At 35.7% G+C, this 22,949-nt stretch overlaps 2 protein-coding genes across 2 annotated transcripts; both read right to left on the bottom strand.

Annotated features, from left to right (window-relative positions):
* Nucleotides 1-841: 841 nt before the first annotated feature.
* LOC136811334 (uncharacterized) lies at nt 842-16,678 on the bottom strand. Its single transcript, XM_067067949.1, has 14 exons — nt 16,593-16,678; nt 14,841-14,968; nt 13,934-13,999; nt 13,249-13,470; nt 12,479-12,596; nt 10,175-10,362; nt 9,660-9,878; nt 5,280-5,453; nt 4,745-4,924; nt 4,088-4,261; nt 3,138-3,394; nt 2,361-2,544; nt 1,700-1,850; nt 842-1,308 (listed from the first exon to the last, which is right to left on the bottom strand). The coding sequence occupies exons 2-14, from the start codon at nt 14,926-14,928 to the stop codon at nt 1,083-1,085; spliced, it is 2,247 nt and encodes a 748-aa protein (XP_066924050.1). The 5' UTR covers nt 14,929-14,968; nt 16,593-16,678; the 3' UTR covers nt 842-1,082.
* Nucleotides 16,679-18,878: 2,200 nt separating this feature from the next.
* On the bottom strand, nt 18,879-22,218 carry LOC136811333 (protein unc-93 homolog A-like). The gene is made up of 5 exons (XM_067067947.1): nt 21,816-22,218; nt 21,382-21,567; nt 20,615-20,973; nt 20,055-20,322; nt 18,879-19,219 (listed from the first exon to the last, which is right to left on the bottom strand). Exons 1-5 carry the CDS (start codon nt 22,180-22,182, stop codon nt 18,978-18,980), a joined length of 1,422 nt encoding a protein of 473 aa, XP_066924048.1. The 5' UTR covers nt 22,183-22,218; the 3' UTR covers nt 18,879-18,977.
* Between the last annotated feature and the right edge of the window lie 731 nt (nt 22,219-22,949).

The raw sequence follows: 22,949 nt of genomic DNA, 5'->3' as shown, positions 1-22,949 counted from the left end.
ACAGAGACGCACCGCTGGACGCTAACAGACAAAATTTGGACCCTCTCAGAGGAATTATAACACCCTGTAAGATAGAAAAAATTCATTTTTTTCGTTAAACCTGATAAGCCGTATGATGACCAAATAGCAACCGTTACCAGATGGCAAAAATCTTTACATAGTGACATACCGGTATTGTTCTAATTACTAGCCAGTAAAAATTAATTTATTCTGAGCCAAGGATTTTACGGGAAAGCTAATTTTTCTAAAGATTTTTAAAAGAATGATGCCTAAAAGTTATAAGAATTTCTTTGAAAGAATTAAGAACGCAGTCACTCAACTGGTTCCTAAAGTCCTTAAGTGCTGAGCCTACCTTTTGACCAATGTTTTTCAAAATATTGACCACAGTAACGTCTGTCTGACGCACTAAATCATTTATTTTGTTCGTGTTCTCTTTCATACTTGTTATCGAGGTTTGAGAATACTCTAATTCGATGTTCTGCTCTAATTTGACGTTTTACTACTCAATACACTTTTTCGGTATAGTATTGAAAGTCACCGTCAACAAGAAACTCTCATAAACTCGATAAGCTCCCCTTGAAGATTGAATTAAAGAGCGTCAACTGTATTTTTGACTTTCTTTTAATTTTGTGTGGTCCTTTGAAGATCGATTTAGAGAGAGTCAACTACATTTGGTGCTCTCTAATTCGACGTTCTACTTATTCGATGGTTTCCTTTGTTCGATGAAATTTAACGTCCCCGTCAACAAGAAACTCTCATAAACGACATTCTACTATATTCGATATTTTATTCGATGAAAATCAACCTTAGTCGAATTAGAGAGCATAAATTGTAGTTTAGATTTTCATTTCATTTAGCTAAATTCAGATTTTTAGAAGTTTATAATAGCACATTTTTTTATATATTTTAAAATTACAAGATTTTCAAGAAAATTTACGTGGCAATATATAATTTTCACGGTTGTTTAAGCCAATCTAAAAATAACTAATTCTTTGATTACAGAGAAGGCTCTCAGTAAAATCATGGCTATAGAAAAACTATAGCAGTCTTCAAGGAAAAATAATGGAAATTCAACATCCATTTCACGCTATTTGGTAAACGTAATTTGTATGTTCTTGTCCCATGCAAATGGAATCCGTCTTGCCGCCTTTTTCACACGTCGTCGCGTATTGGTCGTCAACACATTTCCCTGAAGCTCCATATTGGTCGAAAGTATGAGAGCTGCCACTCATACAGAGACCATAGTATTGCAGACCAAAGTATTTGTAGCCTTGATTCTTTGCCTTCTTTGCACATTCACAAACCAGTCTAGTGAAAATAAAATCAAAGATATCGTTCGAAAAATAAATGTGATTTTTGTTAAATATCATCAAAGTGTATGATACTCACCATACTGAATCAGGAGACGATTTCTTTGATTCAACAATTAGTAAAATTTAAAAACCATTTTCACAAACTTTTTGAATTTGTTCAGCTCTAAAAAAGATCTACTATCCAGCTCCAGTGACAGCTGTAAGAATTAAGTGCCATGTTGGACACAGGACGCTTTATTTCGATACTTCCTATCCAGGTCATTTTGGAGAATTCTAAAAACATACCCTAGAAATTTATCCTCTCAATAGACACAACACTAACGTCCATCTCCTTATAAAGTAAGTTTTAAAAAAGCACCATGGCCTTCGAATTTGAAACAACTTACTTCGACAACGAGGCAGGATAGTTGTTCCAATCTAATTTAGTTGGTCCATCACGATGATCTGCTATCTTGATGGGAAAGATTCTATTCGAATCATTGTCTTTGTAACAACCTTTAGGGATTAAAGACATGGTCACTCCTTCACAATCATGAACTAGAAAAGAAAGCGTCAATTTAATCAACATGTTAACAATCTATAAACAACTTGTACAGTTGATGCACTCTCATTCGATATTCTAAAGGAGCTGGATTTTCATGAAATAAGGTAGCATTTTAAAGCATCGCTTATAATAATAATTCCATACAAGTTCGCAGGCCACCGTGCGAGCACACGGGTCTCTATGAACCACTCTTTGTTCGGTTTACAATTTTCTACTCACTCACTCTCCAATTTTCTTAAGATAGAGTTTTTTCCTAGGGTTCCCCCCTGACTTTGAATTTGAAGTTTGCGTCCTTTATTGAAGTATTCATTTCTTGGGCTTTCATACACCACTCTTTGATTGCCTTCCTTTCACTGTATAGAATTATTATGCGAGAATCTTTTGTTAAAGGCTACTTTCAATATTATAAAAAAACGGAGCGTATCAAAGAATAAAAAGTCGAGTTAAAGAGCACCATTGCTATCAAAAAATCAAGTTTGAAATATTGAAAGTTAGTGAATTACCAAGTGGTCCAGGGATTGTAAGGTGTGGCTCAGATACGTGTTGACTTTCTATCACAGGATTGGTTGAAAACACTGTTGGAGCTATCGTTACCGTAGTAACGGAGCATGCTGAGTCGCGGAAATGGATGTCATCTAGACCAATGTCACCTTGGAAATTTGCACCTCGTTCAGCTTCTATGCGGATCTTGTGTAATAAAAGAAGGAAAATGAAAAATATTTGGATAAAGTGAACAGGATACAGCAACCCCCGAGGTAAGGACTCCGTATCAGACCTGTGATCCGGGTATATCAATTTTTTACTCATTAAGAAGTTTTGCCTGCGAAGTCAGTTTTTTCAGTCTCGAATTTCTATCTACTTTTAAACCAACCATATACGGTTGAATTCCTTAAAAGATTCTACTCTTTCTATTGTAACAACTGACAACGTTTTTAAGCTCTCTCCCCCAAAAAATAGTAGCCCACATGTAATAAATAAATTGATCTTAATGAGAAACATTTCCGTTTCAAAAACTTCTCTAAACTGGGGGAAAGTACTTAATTTGGCGGCTGATTCGGTATCCCTAGGTTTTAATTAGGGAGTAAACGATTTCTAAAAAGTGTATTGAGGCCCTGTGGAACAACTGTTATAGTTGAAAGGCTGAAGGCTAAATTAATGAGATGAATTTCGTTAGCAATTTAAGAAAAAAATCTCATTTGCTCAAAAGTGGGAAGGCTGAAATCTCCCAAGTTTTCTCGCTTCCGCCGAGCCTGTAATTGAGAATAGAATGTTTTACATACCTTATAATTATAAGAACCGGGAGAAAATTCGACTTCAGCCTCGTGCCAGTTTTCTTGTTGGTTACCTTCTTTTTTCCAAATCTCTTCTTCAACTCCGCCCTTTTGTAAAATAATACGAAGGACGCCCACGCCACTACCGTACATGCTATAGAAGAAGGTCATACATCGGTGTGAGATAGCAGGGAATTCTTTGCTAACCAAGCTGGCTTTATTTCCAGTTCTGGCAGGACCTGATGATTCTGCATACATATAGTGACCTAAGGGATGAATAGATTTCATTTGGATAATCTGAAAAATAAAAATCTAGTCTAGCTGAGCTTAAGACGAATTCATTTTCTTCAGCCCTCTCTCTATAAGCAAATATGAGCTATATTTCTTTAGTTTTGGCAACCACTGTGTTAGGTTTTGGTGCATCAAACAGAGGCAAAGATGAGGATAAATATTTGTTCCAGAATGTTCTAAATAACGACAAAGAATGTTATAAAGATAGTATCAGTGCCGTAGCAACTGGGGGGGGGGGGCAAGGGGGGGGCTATGCCCCCCCAATAATTTTTTTTCAAAAATGGTTATTTTGCAAAATGCTAAGTTTTTCTTTTTTAATTTGTCATAATTGTCTTTATGTGCATGTTTTGAGTGTATTTTTAAGCAATCTAGAGCTCAAATTTTCAAAATTTCCCCCCTCGGGCCAAACCATGGTTGGCCCTCGCGGGTGTCACTAAACTTCAGCCCCCCCCCCAATATGAAAATGCTTCCTACGGCACTGAGTATTAAAACTATTCCCATTCTTAAAGTTATTAAAACATATGTCTTGATTCTAAACTATTGGGTATTGTGTGAGGCTCTCAAGCTGGCATTCAAAGTTGTTGCAACGTTCATCTAATGTTCACAACGTCCATATAACGTTAGATGAACGTTGAAACAACGTTGTGTGTCAGCTGAATCATCCATACCATCTTTGGTTGTTTCAGCTGTTGAATGGTCATGATTTGGTCCAGTTGATCCCGAAGGCGTCCGTCCCTTGATTCTCCTCCAGATGTAGTTTGCATTGTATCCTGGGAATTTATCATCAATGCTCCAAATATCACTACATGTTCCTTGTCCGTCAAATAAACAATCGTCTGGATCTGTGGATTGAATAGTTGTTTCAGATTTTGAACTTTAAATCTAACCTTATTACACATATGTAACTGCTCAACTTTTTAATTCAAATTTGGTTGCATTACGTTTATTATACCCATTGAACAAAATTTCAGCTATGATAATTTTCGAGAACCCTGCCTTTATTCGCCTTAATAAAATTTCACTGCGTTAGATACCTGATATAAATCATGGTAAATACTCTAGTAAGCTTTTTTGGAATTACCAAGATACTATTCTCAAGAAGCAGCAATAGTTGTTGACAATTTCTTTGGAATGTAGTAAAAGAAATCTTAAAGACATTTAAGCGGGTCAGCTTCTTCCCTGTTTAGGTATGACAGTCAGGAAGAAAAGACACTTTTTTATTCTGCTACTGGCAGTTTCATGCCACTTTTGTTAAATCTTCAGCATCTTTCCTGTTAGATTTCTTAGGTATGAAATCTTTGAATACTTGTTCAACGGAAACTTACTGAGACCACATGGTTGAATTTCGCAACTTTTACTTTGTTTGTCATCTCCAGGGCAAGCCTTTCCATCATTTAGTGGTTCAGGATCAGAACAAGTTCGTGAACGTTGCTGCGTCCCTTGGCCACAAGGAGCCGAGCAATCACTCCATGCGGACCATTTACCCCAGTGACCATCAACAGGTGCTAAAAATGAAATATTTTAAATCATTGGATATAACGGTCAATGGAATTTACTAAGAAGCTATAGACAAAAATTCAAGTATCAATACTATGAAATTTCAAAGAGTTAACCTGCTCTTAAATCTAACTTCATATTTAAATTAGGGAACTTGTGTAACTTCTACTTAAATGATAGAGAATTTGTATTTCATGGGCTTTGGTATCTACTACTGTTCTAATACCTTAGTTATTGATACAGGGATGTCAGAGGCTCTTCAACAGTAACTCTGATCATGATATCAAACTATTTTTTGTCCTCAATCACGATCACGCAAATCTGCAAAAAACTTTTTGGGTTCGAGTTTGCCCGGAACCTTACCGTTGCATTCTTCTTGTGTACAAGTTGCACTTTCAGTCTCAATACCGTAGGGATCAGCATAAGGACATTTCTTTACATTGTGATTCGAACAAAACCTTTGTCGTTGTTTATAGCAATTATTTTTGCGATCGCAGGGACTCCATGAAGACCAACTTGAATATGTCTTACCAACATCTGTAAATTAAAAAAATTAACAAGACGACTTAAAGTCGAAAATTTCGCATAATACTTGAACATCAACGACGAAGACGCGTGAAACGTGACTCCTGCAGCATTATGCATTTTGAATGAAGCGTTACACAAAATATACACAATGTATTGTACACACAGGTCATAGATGTCATAGATACCCTGTTTTTTTAATGAAAAATCTCAATCCATTAAAAAAAAGATTCCTTGAAAGAATTAGAGAAAAAATTCTATTCTATAAAAAGCGTAAACAAAATCTTTCAATTCAGAATAATTCAGAGAACTGCATTATACTTGAGAAGAATAATTTTAAATTTTTTTGAAAACGAAGAAGAAAAAATGAACTTTTTATTCTTTGATGCCAGAAACCTCATTTTGTGCTTTGAAGGAACTTGTGATAAAGACTTCTTTCACTTGCGGAAAGTTTATATCAACTTCTTTTTATAAACAGTAGAATTTATCTAAAATTGAGAAAAATGGCTAGTCAGAAAAATCTGTTGTATACTATCTTCGCTTTCTGATATAAATGATGGCCCACCACCATCAAAATCATTGGACAATTCCAGAAAAATTCGAATATGGGGGAGGGATGAAGGATATAACATTTTTTGGAACCCCCCCCCCTGGAAATTGTGACTTTGATCCCCCGGACAGCAGGTCTAACACCCCCCCCCGCCCCGGACAAGCATCAGTTGATCCCATCGAGAGCAAGTTTACCCCCCCCCCAGGACAAGGCAAATTTTGTAGATTTTTCACTACCCTCCCTCCAGACACTATATCCTCCACTCCATGCAAAGACATTTTCTGGAAGAGCCCATTAAAGGCAAAAAGTTGAGCACACTCATTTTTTTTATAAGCATACGGTAAATTTCGGCTGAAGCTCACTATGCTTAAGTAAAGCTCAATTTTGAGACTCGAATTATGCTTAACCCTATGCTTGGTAAAAAAAATTTGTAAGTTTACATAGTGTACATTCTTAAGAGACCAAGTTGTGTTATAGAGATTAAACAAAATAAAATCACCAATTTTTCGAATTTTGTTTGTAATTCTCTTCTTCATTCTTCTGTTATTTTCTGAAGTTTGGGAAATTATGATTCTAAAGATTTCTTTGGATGAGCCCCAAGGTATGCTTATAGCATATGCTTAATTTTTCTGGAAATTTGAGCTTCAGTATTCTTATAAACGTTATGCTTATAAAGAAAATGAGTGCAGTTGAGCTCCAGCTTCTGGACTAGAAAATTGCAGGGTAAAAACTAGCCAACTCTAAGCTTTAAAGAAATAATACTCCTTGAGATTATTAAACTTTGACTCCTTTATAATATAACTGTTTTAAACTGTACCCCATTAAACAAACCCTCCCCAATCTCTTGCCGATTATCCCGTGAAAAATATATAGGGGAAAGATTCCAGAAAAGTAACAAGAATCTTAGTGGGGAAATGGGAATCTTATACAAACAACGTACCATGGTTCAAAATGAAAATCCTAATTAGCAAAAGTTGTATCAAGATCGGTGAAGTTTGATTGAAGCTCGATTAGTTTGATTTATTACCTTATAGCCAATTCTTTTTACATTCCAACGGCTTATTAGCAGACGTCTACGCTAAAACTTAAAGAGCGAGGCAATAGACCTTTTTTCAAAGAGGCCACCCTGTTGAATAATTATGTAGTCCAGTAGAAAAACAATGATAAAACCATGCATAATTATTACAATATGCATGATACAGTAATTATGCATGGCCCTATCATTGTTTTTATGGCTGGACTACATAATTATTCAACAGGACGTCCTATTTGAAAAAAGGTCTATATCTATCATCCCATCGGGGAGGAAAAGCTGGAACTTTTACTAACCAAACTCATCGAACACCAATCAAACTTCATCGAATAAAAAACTTTCATCGTTAACGAGGGACCGCTGTACATTGTACGGTGGTGTACGGTGGGGCTGGATCTAAATGTCCTTTGTACGACGGTGAAAATAGGTTAATTTGAAATCTGCTGTATTATATCTGTACACCCCACCTTACCCACCAGAAATCACTGTACAATGACAATGTCGGCAGTGTCTAGGCAGGGTTGTTTCGATTATCCAAAAATGATTGCTGAATTTCAATTGACATGATTTCTAAGAAATACCGTGAGATCGGGTAACTTGCATAAGCCCTCAAATGAATTACCCATTTGGTCATTAAAATACAAAGTTAAATCAAAACAAAAATGGTAGGCTAGAGCTGCAAGCGGAGCTGCATAGTTCATTTTTGAAATTTTGCTGCTTTGATTGGTCGGTCATTTGATGGCTGTGCAAGTTACCCTCTGTTACCCTCCCCTCAAGTTACCCGACTTCACGGTACTTGCTAAAAATGACTCTTTGTCACAACTGGTTTCACTATTAACACATAACTATCTGGTGAAAAAAGAAAAAAAAGATCATACCTGTGCTGTTTGTAGTTTTAGTAGAGGGCATTTTGTAAAATCGCTCGACTGTTTTGTTAGAAGCACTTGTTATACATTTTTGGAAAGCTAAGGGGTAGGGGAATCGAAATTACTATGTTTCCAATTTTTTTTCGGACACTTTGGTGTGATTTTCGGACAAATATGACGGTCTCAGGCAAAAATCATAGGGTTAAAAATTAATGAAAATTTTAGCTCGAGAAAACGGAGACTTGTTGTATATTTTTGGAAAGCCCTCAAAAAATTAGAATTAGAGATATATTGCAAGTATAGGTGATTTCAGTACCTAACTCGAGATATTGAGCTTCAAAAAGCGCAAAAACTGGACAAAATAGCTGTTTCTGGCTGAAAAACACGGTTTTCAAGGGTTAATATCTCGAGTTAGGTACAGAAATCACCTATACTTGCAATATATCTCTAATCTTAATTTTTTGAGAGCTTTCCAAAAATATACAACAGGTCTCTTTTTTCTCGAGCTAAAATTTTCATTAATTTTTAACCCTATGATTTTTGCCTGAGACCGTCATATTTGTCCGAAAATCACACCAAAGTGTCCGAAAAAAAATTGGAAACATAGTAATTTCGATTCCCCTACCCCTTAGCTTTCCAAAAATGTATAACAAGTGCTTCTAACAAAACAGTCAAGCGATTCCAAAAAATCGAACAAAATTCCCCCTACTATTTTGGTGAAGAAGAGAAGAGAGGGTTTTAATAATGTTGTTGTTTATTGTGGAAAATTAACTCTTTTTGTACTACTTACTGAGCATGATCAATTTATTGGTGCATTCACTAACTACACAAACATAAAATAATTAGCAGTAACAGGTAGTAAACAAATATTAAACCTCTTTAAACACTCTACAAAAGACCAGAAAATATGATAAAAATTTTCAAAAGCATGTGCAATCAAGCAGCCATTAAAAGTTCTCACGATGAATGTTTACAAAGGCTTGTTTACACTTCTTGCACTAGCGTATTTTATTTATTAAGAAAAGCCCTGTTTTTTATCACTTTTTTATCTTTGTGAGTGAGTCCACCTTTAGAATATTTGCCGTAGTACGCCCGCAGTCAAACGCCAACGCCATAATTTGCGCCCCAAAAAATGTCTCGCCAGCCAGACACACGGAAGGCTATTGTAATACTTTCGCTAAGCGAAATTAATAAATACTGAGGTAGATTCTGGCAGCTTTAAAGAGCGATGGCTGAGTGGTCAAGGCGTCAGCGTCTTACCCCGGTTGTTTGTGGCTCAAATCTTCACTTCTTTCGATCGTATGCTCAGTTTTTAGATCGCCGAGCCAGCTGGCCATTGACCAAGAGAAAGATTTAAAAAAAACTGATAAAAGTCTTTAGATAAACTCGAAAGTTTTCTGGTTTTAAACGTGATTTTATTGACAAGACACATCAAAACTGGAAACTCTGTGAACTAGGAATTAAGAATTCCAATTGTGACCAAATATTGAAGGACGTTGTTTCAACGTTCATCTGACGTTATTCGAACGTTATGGATGTCAGATGGACGTTATTTGAACGTTAGGGATGTCAGATGGACGTTATCTGAACGTTAGGGATGTCAGATGGACGTTATTTAAACGTTAAGGATGTCAGATGGACGTTACTTGGTCGTTTGGGATGTCAGATGGACGTTATTTGAACGCTAGGGATGTCAGATGGACGTTATTTGAACGTTAGGGATGACTTATGGACATTGTAATGACGCTCTGTGTCACCTGCCGGCTTACCTTGGCAATGATACAAAGCATTCAGTTGAACCAAATCTTCAGCCGAAGGTCCAACACGTTGACCAATAGAATGATTAGGATCATTGATCAGTTGGATTGTGGGTTTGCCATTTTCAGAGAATGAATATTTCCCATAATGCATCAATGAAGAAGGATCATACACGCTATTCATGTTCTTTGATGATTGGCGGTCGTATTTCTCGAAATTGTTTTCTTTACCTGTATATTTAATACAATGTATGATGAAGATTTAAATATGGCAATCCTCAATACTTAGTACATAAAGTGCATATTGGACACATTCCGTCGGTGGGACAGAAATTGTGCAGTATCAAGAGGATGCTCCCTTTGCTAAAAATTGACTAAGCTGAATCGATTTCACAGTGGATTATTTTTAGTAAACCTCGTATACTAGATGCTTGCTTATCTATTAAGTTAAGATTTGGTAACATCTCAAAAGATTTTCCGAAAGCAATATAAGATTAAAAAGAAAAATAAGATATAACTTGGATTACCTGGTGAGATATTCTCCCACAAGATTTCAACATATTTGTCTCTATCATTGCGTGATTGTTCATGCCAAAATCCGAGAGCGTGAAGAATCTCATGTTGTATAGTCCCCATGCTATTCCAACAGTTTTCTGACAAACTGATTGTTTGAGGACCATCTCTCCAGAAGGAACGGCCCACAGAAGAAGAACAGCTATAAGAAATAGTTCTTAAAGATAATGTTTTTCTAATGATATTGCGTCTCTTATGCTGACAAAGCAGAGTTAACAATATAATTTCTCATAATTTCCTAAACGATACTATCGTCCGTTAAGAGAATCAGTAAACGCGGGAAAGTATATATATGCGCAGAGTCAGTGCGCGTCAGGGCGGTTTACGGGAAAAATAGTGGCATTAGTGTTTTGGAACAACACTGTAAACACCTCCGCCACTGTTTACTTCACCCCGAACTGAACTCCATTTTCAAATTTATCCTGCCTCCTGAATTATTCCCTTTTTTAGTGATAATGTGTAGACGATAGAATCGTCTAATAATTTGCTCGGGCGGCGCAGGAGGAGGAGCATAAATTGTTATTTCTTTTTTTTTACAACGCTATCCAAGCAAACAGCAAGAGTGGCTCAAATTTGACCGAGACTTAAATAATCTCGTTCTTAGCTCGCTTGATAGCTTTCTCTTATAAGCACCTTTTAAACAGCCTAACTTAAGAAGGGTGGTGGCTGCGAGAAGTAACGAGTTGTAAAATTTAATTCGTTTCCGAGTTCGATGGTCTCCTTTTATTGATTAACTTGTGGTCCCAGACGGTGTCAAAGGCAACCTTTTCACTATTCCATTAGCTGTATTAAAGACAAAACTTCTTAAATTATATTCTAATAGTCATCTAAGCTGTTAAAATCGACTTTATCATCCCATGCAAAGTTTATGTTGCCAGCTCTGATTGAAATAAAATCACAATTAGGACCTTCATATCCTTTTGGAAAGTATAATTTCTACTGCTAATTATCTTTTATAGTTTACATGATGACTGAAAAATGTGTTTGGAGTAATGCTGTTTTTTCTCTACTTTGCGAATAAATTTGTGACGTGTCATTGATTTTCAACAGGGGGGGTTTGACATACAGACAGAAAACTGTTGCTTTTGAATGAAACAGACCCTCTGATAAACGTCTCAAAACAAAATTGAAAACAAAAACGCTGCAAAGAGGTTTCAGATATGCACGGCTATAATTATTATCACAGAACCGTACCAAAACATCAGCTTTTTTTTGGTTTTGTCTCGTTTACCCAAACGCTGCAATCTCGCGTAGACTTAGGGCTCAAGACTAGAACCCCCAATACGAGACATTTGGTTGACCGACAAAAAATTATCATCGTCAATTTTGTCAATTGTCAGAATCGTTTACTCCTTGGAAATAAAAATACGCAACTTTCTGAAGTTTCACTTTTTTTCGGTTGTGCTTCATTTAAACGAAGATGAAAAGTTACCATCAATCCCGCGAGTAAAAGGAAGTATTTTGACTAGTCTACGAATATTGCACTCGCAGTAACAGTAATAACAATAGATAACCAAATTTGGCAATGCATAATTATTACAAACGACCTAGAAAGTTTGTGTGACGTAAAAATTGCGCGATAAAAAAAGTGCTAGAATAACGCCCACTGAAGATTTCAACTAGGGAATTATTGAATATTTTACTAATGAAGCATCAAACTTTTTGTTTTTTTTAATGATTATAAATTAATAGTTTTTGAATACTGACAAATTAAAAGTGAATTTAAGATGATTGGAGGGATATTGGGCGGACGGGTATTTCGCACATTCCGAGATCAGAAGTTAGACGAGAAAAAAAGACGGGGGCGTGTTAGCAAGTAATATTAATTCATTATTTTTTATTTTTTTATTTTTTCGCAAATGCTAAATTAAAACGTAATGTAATATATTATATTTGATCGTCAATGCCAAAAGATCTAATTTGTTTCGACACTTTTTCCCCGGGTTGTTTTAGTAGGCACTTCAGTCACGTGACTAAAACATGCGTATATGTTGAACCCGACCGGTCGAAAGAGTAATTACATAAATAATTGTGGAAGTGAACGCTTGTAAAGAATGTTTGGAAAATTAAAAAAGACAACTTTTGTAAGGATGTTAAGTTTTGTGAATATCAACGTTTGTGACAGACTCATTATATAGACTTACGAAATTAAAAAAGGTCAGTTTTGGCCAAAATGAGAAATTTTGAAAACACGCATGGCGTTCTGAATTTAGAACGCCATAAAAACAAGTCAATAAAAAGGTAGTGTAAATCTTTACCTTCCAAAGTCATCAAATTTGATCCAGTTTTTATCGCCATCTTGTTTCTCTCTGAATGTCAAACATGATTGGTCTTGTAATCCCTTCATTGCTTTTTCTATATTTGCTCTTCCTGCCTCTGTTTGAAAATTTAAAAAAATGATTTAAAGCAAAGTTTGATTGAGTACACTCTTTTTGAAATGTGCCTAGAATAATTGCGAGCCTCGTTCTCTGAGACTTGTTGCTATGATATAATATTTGCAAGCGTTTGCGGTTTTGTATCAAATAGCTGAAAACGGTCTTTTGGTTGAAGTAATTATTTCATTTGAAAACGAGGCCCGCAATGCTGTTGATTTATCTCGAGAAGTGTGAATTGCAGTCTTAGCCGAAAGTGAGGAGGTTGGAAAGGATTAAGTAGTTGTTCAGCAGAAGCACAAGTTTTTTCACATTCCTAATAATTTGAAGATTACCATAAGTTACCAATGTAGTATAAGCTTAGCGTAAGAGTGGAATCTCAAATTGTCAACCTCTCTCACACAAAGAGAGAGAGGGCTTCACCCAGATTTGCACCACATTTTGGACGACGGCGTAAATCCAGTCGCTTTTTTCTCTTCGGCCTGGCACATTTTCGAGATCTCGTTGTACTCTATCCACCATTTCAAAACTCACGTAAAATCACACTTACAATGCATTTTAGAGAGGGAGTAAATGACATCATGTTTCATTAAATTATCTCAAGTCTAGCCCTGCTTATGCAGGTAAAGATGGCAAATTTCCATTCTTAAGCTTACCTGTGAACGGTGTGATTTCGTAAGGAATAACACGATCAATCCACAGGTAATGCTGAGATCTTCTCAGGGCGCGTTTGTAGCTTTGTTTTCCAACCTCTCCTCCCTCATTTTCAGGAATATCTTCCAAAATGATATCTGACTCGAATAAATGTGTGTTCTTCTTCTGCGTTGTTTTATCAAGGTTTTCTTCTGGAGTATGTGTCTCTTCTGCATTTCTTTCAACTAAAAATATGTAAAAAGCTAATTTAAAAACACTCCAACCGATTAGGACTGAGAAAATTTAATTTGTTCGAGTTAAGAAAATTCCGAGTTATGGAGTAACAGGTTTATAAGAGGTTCGAGTTAAAGATGTTCTACTGTAAATCTTTTTCAAGGATTCCTGGTTTCAAAAGTCTTAAAGCGTCAAAAAACTCAAAGGAAAGGCGTTGAAATTATTTTTGACACATCGGGTCTCCCGGAAATCTTAACATCAACATTATATTTTAAACGAACGAGCTATTGAGGATAACAGAAGCAATTTGAAAGACACACAGTTTTGACCTGCATAATCTAGGACGGTAAAAGTGCTAATTTATCGTCGTCCTCAGTCAGTCAGGATCTAGACAAATCAAAATTTAACCGTCTCCATTGCAGAAATAAACGAAATACATAAACTCGGTGAATCTTTCGAATTCAAATCTCTTACATTTCATGTTGTTTCGAGCAATGGTGTCAAAAGCTGATTCGTCTTTTCGTAAATCTTCTACCATTTCTTTAAAGAAAAGACAAAGATAAGAAAGAGTTAATACACCCCTGTCTCGCGGCCCCGGTGGAAGTTTTTACCTCAGTGAGGATAACAATTCTTACTGAAAGCCCAATGGGGATTTTTATTGTTCCAAGGGGATATTTTCCAACCGGAGACGAAATTTTAGCCAAATTTTCCAGTAGGGTTGGGGTATCAGCGGGTCTGTGACACAGGGGTGCGTTAATTCAACATCAGTCCAGCACCAATACATGTTTACTAGTCCATATAGAAGTTTTGTTAAGCAACATTGATTCTACAGAATCGTGATATTTATGACGTAATTTTTTATACGGGAGCACCCGAAAAAGATCGAGTGTTTGTCACTAATACATCTTTTCGACCATAGCCACCAATTGCCACACGGGTATTTTCTGCCGTTTTACCACCTTAAAACTGTCCCAGTCTTTTTTCGCACATACAATAGACAACAGAAAAAGTGTAAAAAAGGATTGGATCGAGTTTAAGGGGATAATTAAATAATTAAGTGGCAAGCACCTGACCGTGCGACTACGGTCGAAAAGATGTATTAAGAATTTGACAATGGAACTAGTGACAAACGTCCTGGTCGAACTAGTGGGAATTACATAACTGAACAAAATGAAAAACCTCTATGCGATGTGAAATAGCGTTGTGTGTCAGCTAGCAAATAAATATCAGGCCCGGTGGAATAACCGTAAAGGTATGGAGGCTGCGAAAGGCCTAAAATAAGATGAAATTCGCTAGGAATTGAGAAAAAAATCTTATTTGCTCAAAAGGGGGAGGCTGAAGTCTCTCCAGCCTCCCCGCTTCCACCGGGCCTGAATATTACCTTTATCGATTGTAGAAATCTTGTAGCCATTGGTACTTAGATTGAGCGTCCAAATTGTGAAGAGCAAAGTCCAAGTCAAGTAGTACATGGTGTAGAAATTTTATTTAAAATCTTCCCCTAGAAATAACCTGTACGAAATGAATGGCAAATAAAGAAGTACGTTTTATATCTCCGTTTCATAGTTAATTAAAACTGACTCAGAAAGCTCGCCACTTAGAGCCCAGTCCCCTTCTAAGGCCTAAGATAAGGTTTTGAAGCCTTGAAAAATCTATTTCTGTGCAATGTTGAACAATATGCTGTTTGTCACTAAGAAAAGGTTTTGGGAATACTCACTGATAGTGTTAAAAGAATGTTTTAACTACCATTCCCAAAAATTTCCTGAGAGACTGGGTACTAGCTACCCAAATTTCCTGAAAAAGGAAGAAATGGTACAGGATGTAATAAAGGGTTATAAGATTTCTCACAAAGTAAACAAATGTTTTAAAGTCCAATTTTAGGGGAAATTTTTAGTCCTTTTTTTAATTCACATACTTACTTAAATGTTCATTTTTTAGGGAAAAAAGGTTCTCAAGATGTTGGTTTTTTATTTGAAAAAAGTGAAAATTATTGGTGTAAATAAAGATTTGGTTTATCGGCAACTTTTTTATGATGTTTTCAATTTAGGTTCTCCAGTTTACATTAAGATGAAAAAATCGTTTTGAGAAAACCCAGGGAAAGACCGCGAGTATGAGACCAAAATTTCGAGCGTTATTATCATAATATTATAAATGGGGGATGTGCCTGGCAAAGCGTATGTTTTTAGCCAAATCTATCAATAACAAACGTATATCCAACCTCAGTCCCAGGGCTAACATCATTCATGTTTCTATTAGAATCAGCCCTGGTTACAAATAAGGTTTGGTACTTCGGCAAATTTTGTATGATGTTTTCAATTCTAGTTTTTAATTTTCATGGAAATAAAAAGGACCAAGTTTAAATCGTAATTAATAATGGGGGATACCCTACTATAGTTTTATATATTGAGCTCCTTTCAATAATAAACGCCGACTCCTGTCTCAAGGATCCGTAAAGAAGAGTTTCTCAACCATTACGGGAATGAAATCAAGGAACTCAAAACTAATCAGCTTCTGCCTAGATTTCATGTTTGACAAAGAATTGGAAAGAAATTTCCGTGTACTTTCCAACTCGGCGAAATTTTAGAGCAATTTTTTAAACGGGCAACTGTTTCTATGATCTTTCTAGATGAGACAAAGGGTGTAGAGCCACTTTCACCAATTTTTTTTGAGTTTACTGATGGACAACCTTTCGTTAACGTTATCAGAATCATGAATAAGTGAACTAAGGGACTGGGTTCGGGTTTGGGTTATCAAACGACGGTTATGTTTTAGTTAGACTCTTTTCATTTCATAAGAAAAGCCTCATAAATGACTAAAATATAAAAATATTTCAACAGCAACAAGCAGACTAGAATATTTTGAAAGCAATTAAAGGAAAATAGTCCCAAAAGAGGGATTAAGAAAAAAATTCTTGAAATTTGATTTGAAAATCAGAATAATTTGAGCTTGGAAGTGAAACAAATGAAAACATAATGAACCCTCAACAAAAGTTTACTTGTTCTAACAAAAAATAAGGGTTTTAAATAAGAATCACCCAAAATACCCTGTAAATAAGATACTCTCAGCTAAAAATAAACCAAGACTTTTAAAACATTCCAGAGAAGGATTATTTATTATCAAAGTTTAATCAACTTACCTTCAAAGACTTGCTTCAACGACGCCTTGCCACATCACCTTACAAATCCACTTAAAAGTTCAAGTGAAATCAAACTTTTAATTAATTTTTGCATCCAGCTGAATCTTTTAGTTACACGTTGGCACCTCGGTTAGCACGATTTAAAACTCCTATGGAGATATAAAACATCATTTGATATGTTTATCAAAAACTCATTATGTTTTAACATACTGGTTTGTACTGTAAGTGGGAAGTTGTAATAAACAGAAAAATTCGGCTGCGATACAACTATTTCAAGGGCGTAATTATAATTGCCAGTGGTGGTATGTGGCTGCAGAAGAGTCCTAGTTCCGTAATTCTGCAATTCAAATATTTTTTTTTGCCATTTCCGAAATTCCACAAAACATTTTGCTGAATTCCGTTTTTCCATCTCCGTCAGAGGACCTTTTCTGAAATTCCGTCAAAACTTTCTTCTAATTCCGCCACTCCGTTTCAAAAAAGGGCCGATTCCACTTCTTCGCCAACCGTGAACCCCCCCCCGTATTATTGAATAGGAGGAGAAGTTCTGATTTTAGAATTTCAAGGGGGAAATGCAGGTTTAATCAAACTTAAAAAAATGGGATTCAAAAAACCCTGATACAGGCGTGTTTCAAATACCAGTACTGATGGTATGTTACATGGTTGGGAATATGACATTGGGATATTATAAAAAATATTGCCTAGTATCTTTTATTATAACTATTTTAAATGTTAAAAGGTTTTATCTGAATGCTAAAAAATAGGTAGCTATAAATTAAAATATGATGTAAAAATTTAAGATCACATTAGAAAAAGGTACCGAAAATTAAGTTTCCTTTATTATCAGTGTTTGAGTTCGATATCTTCGTTTATTCTTGAGTCGTCTTTTGACATCTTTAAATATCTACGATACACGTGCGCGTATAAGCAAATACCAACCAGGTAGAGAGCGATCACAATGAAAAGTTTGGTTCGAATGCAAAGGTGGTTTCCACACGCAAAGTAGATTGTTGTCCCGAACGCATTGAATAGCTTAAAGACAGTAAATACTTCAGTCTTTTGGTCTTGGAACAAAATCCCGAAAAATCCTATGAAAACAATGAATATACCTAACTAGGGCACAACGTTGCAAACCCAGCTGACACACAACGTTGTTTCAACGTTAATCTAACGTTAAATGGACGTTGTGAATATTAGAAAAACGTTGAAACGACGTTTTGTGCCAGCTGGGAAACTTCATTCTTTTATGTACATTCCTTTTCATTATGCAATGGAAATAAATTGCACGTAAAAAAATTATCCAAATGAAAGGGGACCGACTAAACAATGTTTACGTTTTATATCAGTGGGGTTCATTTTATCATTTCATTTACAGATTATACCGTACTTACTGTTGAACTCATGTAATTCAAATTCTCAAGAATCTGTTCGAGTAAGTTTTTGAATTATGGGAGTTTGAATTACATAAGTTCAACTGTACTTTAAACAAATCCAAAAGTTCCCTGAACTATCAAATGAAAACATTTCCACTGAACATTTCAGAATAATTCGAGAGACGAACCAGGCTGACCGGTTAAAAAATATACTCTGCAAGAAGTCTTTCATGGATAAATCGCCTGCTTGGTTTTTCAAAGTGGTTGTAACAGGAACACAGCATTATCCAAATTTTTGTCATCTGGCGTCTTTGATTGTTTAGGGAACTTTTTTATTGTTTTAGATAAGCACGGTACCACAAAATCGGTAAACTTTCTCATTTCTGGCAAGACATTCTTCATGCCACTTTACAATGGAATAAAACCATAACTCTGGGTAGGTACAAAAGTAGCTTCAACTTCTGTTAAGATACTTCCTTCTGACAGACCCACTGCACTGGAACCCTTCCCACTGGAAAAATGTTAGCCAAAATATCGTCCCAAAAGTTGAAAATTTTACTCTAATGTTTGTCCCCCGCTGAAAATAATCAGCAAATCCTCACTGCAAAATATTGTGCTATTTTTTACCATCCCCACTGAATTTTCTGGCTAGAAAACATTGGAATTCTAATACCCAGCCATAAAAAACATGAGAATATCAATGCCCATCGTCGAGTTTTGGTCTATTATTTTTGCCCCCACTGGCTGATAAAATCTCACTGGGTCTGTGAGAAAGGGGTGTGTTAAGCGGGTCAAGCCGTTACGTTTCTATGCATTAGGGAGCAAAAAATATATAATATCATGTCCTGAAAAACAGCGGAAAGATCCCAAAAATGAAGCAGGATTTTTTTTCCAGGAAAAGAAAAAGTCACTGAGATAAGCGTCTCAAAGAGACAAGATTTTCATAAATGATTATAAAGCAAAACATAAAAACATACATCGAGGCTTTTGCTCTTGCATAAATATGCTAAATATTTTACGAATTTATGGGCTCCATTTCAATATCCTTTGGCTTTTTAATATCCTTTGTAAATCCACGATACACATGTGCGTATAAACAGATACCAACCAGGTAGAAAGCAATCACAATGAAAAGTTTGGTTCGAATACAAAGGTGGTTTCCATATGCAAAATAAGAAGCTTGACCTAATGAATTGAAGACCTTGAACACTGAGAAAACTTCTGTTTTATTCTCTGGGAACATGACTCCAAAAAACCCTGAAAAAAAGGAAAATTTTGAATTTCAATTCTCTTCGTTCTAATCTATGCCTTAGTAGTTTCAAGTTACTTATTTACTAGATCTATCGTGCCCCCGGGGGGGGGTACTAGGATTGATGGGTGTCGGGTATGTGCGTGCCAGACCTCTGGACCCTTACCCTTAGAGAGACTGAATTTTGGTGAAAAGGTGACCCTTAGAGAGACTCAGTGTAGAAAAACCCAACCCTTAAAGAGACTTTTTCACAAAAAATTTCTATAATGGGCCAAAGAAATTCGATTTTTAAAAGAATTTCTCCAATTTTCGAAAAATTTCTCTAATTTTTGAAAAATTTTCTCACTTTTTTTAAAAATGTTCTCACTTTTTTGACTTTTCACTTTTCTTTGACCCGAGTTTGTGAAAAAACCGACCCTTAGAGAGACTGATTTTGACTTTTGTTGTTTTGGTAACCCTTAGAGAGACTTTGGGAGGGTGAAAAACCCTACCCTTAAGGCACGCACATACCCAGCACCCATTTTTGCCTAAGTACCCCCCCCCCGGGATCGTGCCAATGCCCTTTATTCCCTCGGATTATGCTCCCTTTAATACATGGGCCCCGGTGAGTCATTTTGAGTTGACGTTGACGGGGCCCATGTAATAGCAATCTAGTTTCTAGTCCTTTACCAGTTACTAATTTCTTGATTTCAAATCTCTTTAAAGCCTACTTCTTAAAGCTTACCACACAAATCTACTAGCTAGAATTATAGGCATTATATAAGCTAAAAAATAAGGCGTCTTGACCTAAAGTTCTCGTCAAGAGAAGCCAACGTATGAAAACAAAAGTGAAAATCTTCTTACCGTGTATTTGTGAGAAAACAGCAACGTCCGAAAACCCAAGCAGAGATATTGTGATAAAAACAACATATAATGGCTGCTCACTAATCTCCCAAAAGAACAACCAAACAATGGTTGCCATGTAAACGAACCAGCCAATCAGGATGATGACAAAGGATCCAGTCTTTCGAACAATACTTTGTATAATGAAGGAAGAGACACAGGAACTGGCACCGAAACACATCATAGAATAACCAACGTTATTTACACCAAACGCACATGTCACAAATGCCTGAAAGATGAATTTTGTTAGGCCATATCTTATGTACTTTTAGACAACGAGTTCGTTTGTATAACATCCCCTTCTCACAGAACCGGTAGAATCTTTTCAGCCAGTGGGGGTAAAAACTAACTAACTGAAAAAATCTTTATGTTCTCGAGCTAATATCTTGCGTGAATACGTGAACACTTTAAAAGATCTGCATGAGTTGAAGGTCCACTGAGGGGCCTCAAAGATAAATCAAAGCTAAAAATGTAAATCTCTCAAATGTTTATATCTGAAAATTAATAGGAAATAAATCAACCTTTGTCAAATCACTATAAACGAATCCAAGAGATATTCCAATACCAATTGGCAAAACACTTAGTTTCCAAATTGTTGTGTTTCTAAGGAAAACAAGCACAGCTCCCAACTCTCTTTTTAATGTTTTGTGAGCAACAGGTGACTGATCTTTTAGGTTAGATAGCGTGAGTAGTACAGCGATGACGCCGAAAATACCAGTGCCGAGATAGATGTAGAAAAGCTGTTGAACGTTGGATGAGGTGAGGTCGGTTTTAGGTAATGTAACGTTAATGTTTTGGGTAAGCTGTCCAGGACAGTTTTGAATTCCACATTGTAGATTTGGTTGAGTGAAATTTACTGAAACACTGTCTGTAGTAGAATCTATGGGTGAAATGGTGTTTGTGTTATTATTCAAAAAAGTGATATTCAGCCAAGTGATCCCACACTCTTGGTAACTAGAAAAATAGTACAAATTTTGAAGAATGTATGCGAAGAAACAAATAACAAAGCTTCTTGTGCATACTTTTGGAACACTTGACAACATTCAGATTTTACAATTTTTCAACTGGATTTTCGTCATCAAGTGGGATAAAGAGACAGGGGTGTGTGTAAAACTTTGCAATCATATTCCTATATATAAATACAGTTAACTGTCTCTAACTCGATCCTTATTTATAATTGTAAATTTTTCTCTGATTCGAACTGCAGTACTTGTCTTCTCATCTGGGGTAATTTTTGATTTCTTGAAGATCGAATAGGAGAGAATCAAATGTACTTACCCGTACTTACCTTTAGTTAACACCACTGATGAAATGAGATTTCCAATCACATGTGCCATTCGAAAACCAAAGTAAAAGATAGCAAAGAATTTCTGGTTGATTGAATCGAAGTCAGTTTTGGTGTCATTGGCGTGGCGCGTTGCCAATAAGGTTAACATCGAGGATATTGATGACCAGAATATTGCAGAAGCACACCCTATGAGTTCAGTTATAATCTATGGTTATTGGAAAGCAATATTTTACCAGGGATTATCACAGGGTTCAAATAATCCAAAAATTGCAATTTGGACTCTTTAACCCAATGTTAAAACACTGAAGTTTTGGCAATCTTGCAGTAGTAAAAGAGGTTTGGAGATTACAGCTGTTCATGCTATCTTCACTGATCTATAGAATATACTTCCCTGTGTCATTGAAATAGGGATGTCAAATGTGAATATATCTTACCTGCTATACAAGCACTAATAGCCATTAACCATAGCTTAGGATAAAACTGAGCCATCGAGAATGTAGCATAACCATTCATCCCTAACACCATAGTGTATTTATAACCTAGTTTCCATACTGTCAAATTCGGTAGAAACAGACAACTAACCATAAAAGCTGCATAGAGAATACAAAGACATATGAAACCAATTTCAGGATGTAAGCTACTTTGTAAATTCTGCAGACCAGAAAATCCAGTGAAATTGATGAAAACAGCAAAAGTGATAATAGCGAGATTCTTGTAAATAAAGAAACTGGAATGTGATTGCTGGTCTTTCGTTTCTTCATTTTCATTAACTTTCGTCTTTTTGAATAAAAGCTTTTTCATTTTTTTGTTTATTGTTACTTTCCCAAGAATAATTTGGGAGCTGAAAGAGTTAGGTTTTATTTTTACATAAGCGTTCTCGTTTCATATCAGACACATATTACATATCAGGACAGTGTCTGCTTATTCTTGTATTATTCTGATATAAGCAATAAAAATGGTTTTCCTTCCCCTTTCTGATCAATTGCTCCAAACCCGTGTCAATCCAATGTGAAAAAGCTTGTGAATTAAAATTGATGAGTAAGCAAACGATATCACACTTATTTAAAAACAAAACCTTTAAACTATAAAGCAATATAAGCTTAAGGTCCTGTTCAGAAAAAATCACTATCAATTTGCGCAGATGTTCGTCCTTAGAATGCTGCTTCTCTTTTACATACAGTATATCAATAATGAAAATAAGACTTTATAAACCAAAACCTTATGATATATAGTAAAATCTAAAAAAATGTTGCTCTACAAATATCCTGTATGACGTGCCGTATGTTGCAAAAATCATTTTTCCGTTTGTTGGTAAAAACATGGATTTTATTACAAAAAAACCCTTTTAGCATTATAAGAGTTCATTTTTTAGCATTCAAAAAGTTAACTTTTTAGCATTATAAAAAGTTCATTTTTTAGCATTTAAAAAGTTCACTTTTTAGCATTCAAAAAGTTCAATTTTTAGCATTCAAAAAGTTCACTTTTTAGCATTCAAAAAGTTCAATTTTTAGCATTCAAAAAGTTCACTTTTTAGCATTCAAAAAGTTCACTTTTTAGCATTCAAAAAG

Source organism: Clytia hemisphaerica, unplaced genomic scaffold (assembly GCF_902728285.1).
Source record: "Clytia hemisphaerica strain Z4C2 unplaced genomic scaffold, Clytia hemisphaerica genome assembly, whole genome shotgun sequence".
Lineage (NCBI taxonomy): Eukaryota > Metazoa > Cnidaria > Hydrozoa > Leptothecata > Clytiidae > Clytia > Clytia hemisphaerica.
Note: the sequence above shows the minus strand (reverse complement) of the source record. Positions and strands in the feature narration are given on the sequence as shown.

Bases quoted from the DNA above. Each gene is read 5' to 3' on its own strand.
- LOC136811334 (XM_067067949.1), bottom strand. From the start codon at position 14,928: ATGTACTACTTGACTTGGACTTTGCTCTTCACAATTTGGACGCTCAAT. The intron at 4,262-4,744 runs GTAAGTTTCCGT...TTCAATCCACAG, and splicing joins AATTCAACCATGTGGTCTCA to ATCCAGACGATTGTTTATTT. The intron at 1,309-1,699 runs GTAAGTTGTTTC...TATTTTCACTAG, and splicing joins TATCCTGCCTCGTTGTCGAA to ACTGGTTTGTGAATGTGCAA.
- LOC136811333 (XM_067067947.1), bottom strand. From the start codon at position 22,182: ATGAAAAAGCTTTTATTCAAAAAGACGAAAGTTAATGAAAATGAAGAA. The intron at 20,974-21,381 runs GTAAGTACGGGT...TTTCACCCATAG, and splicing joins ATCAGTGGTGTTAACTAAAG to ATTCTACTACAGACAGTGTT. The intron at 20,323-20,614 runs GTTGATTTATTT...TTCATCTTTCAG, and splicing joins TTTATAGTGATTTGACAAAG to GCATTTGTGACATGTGCGTT.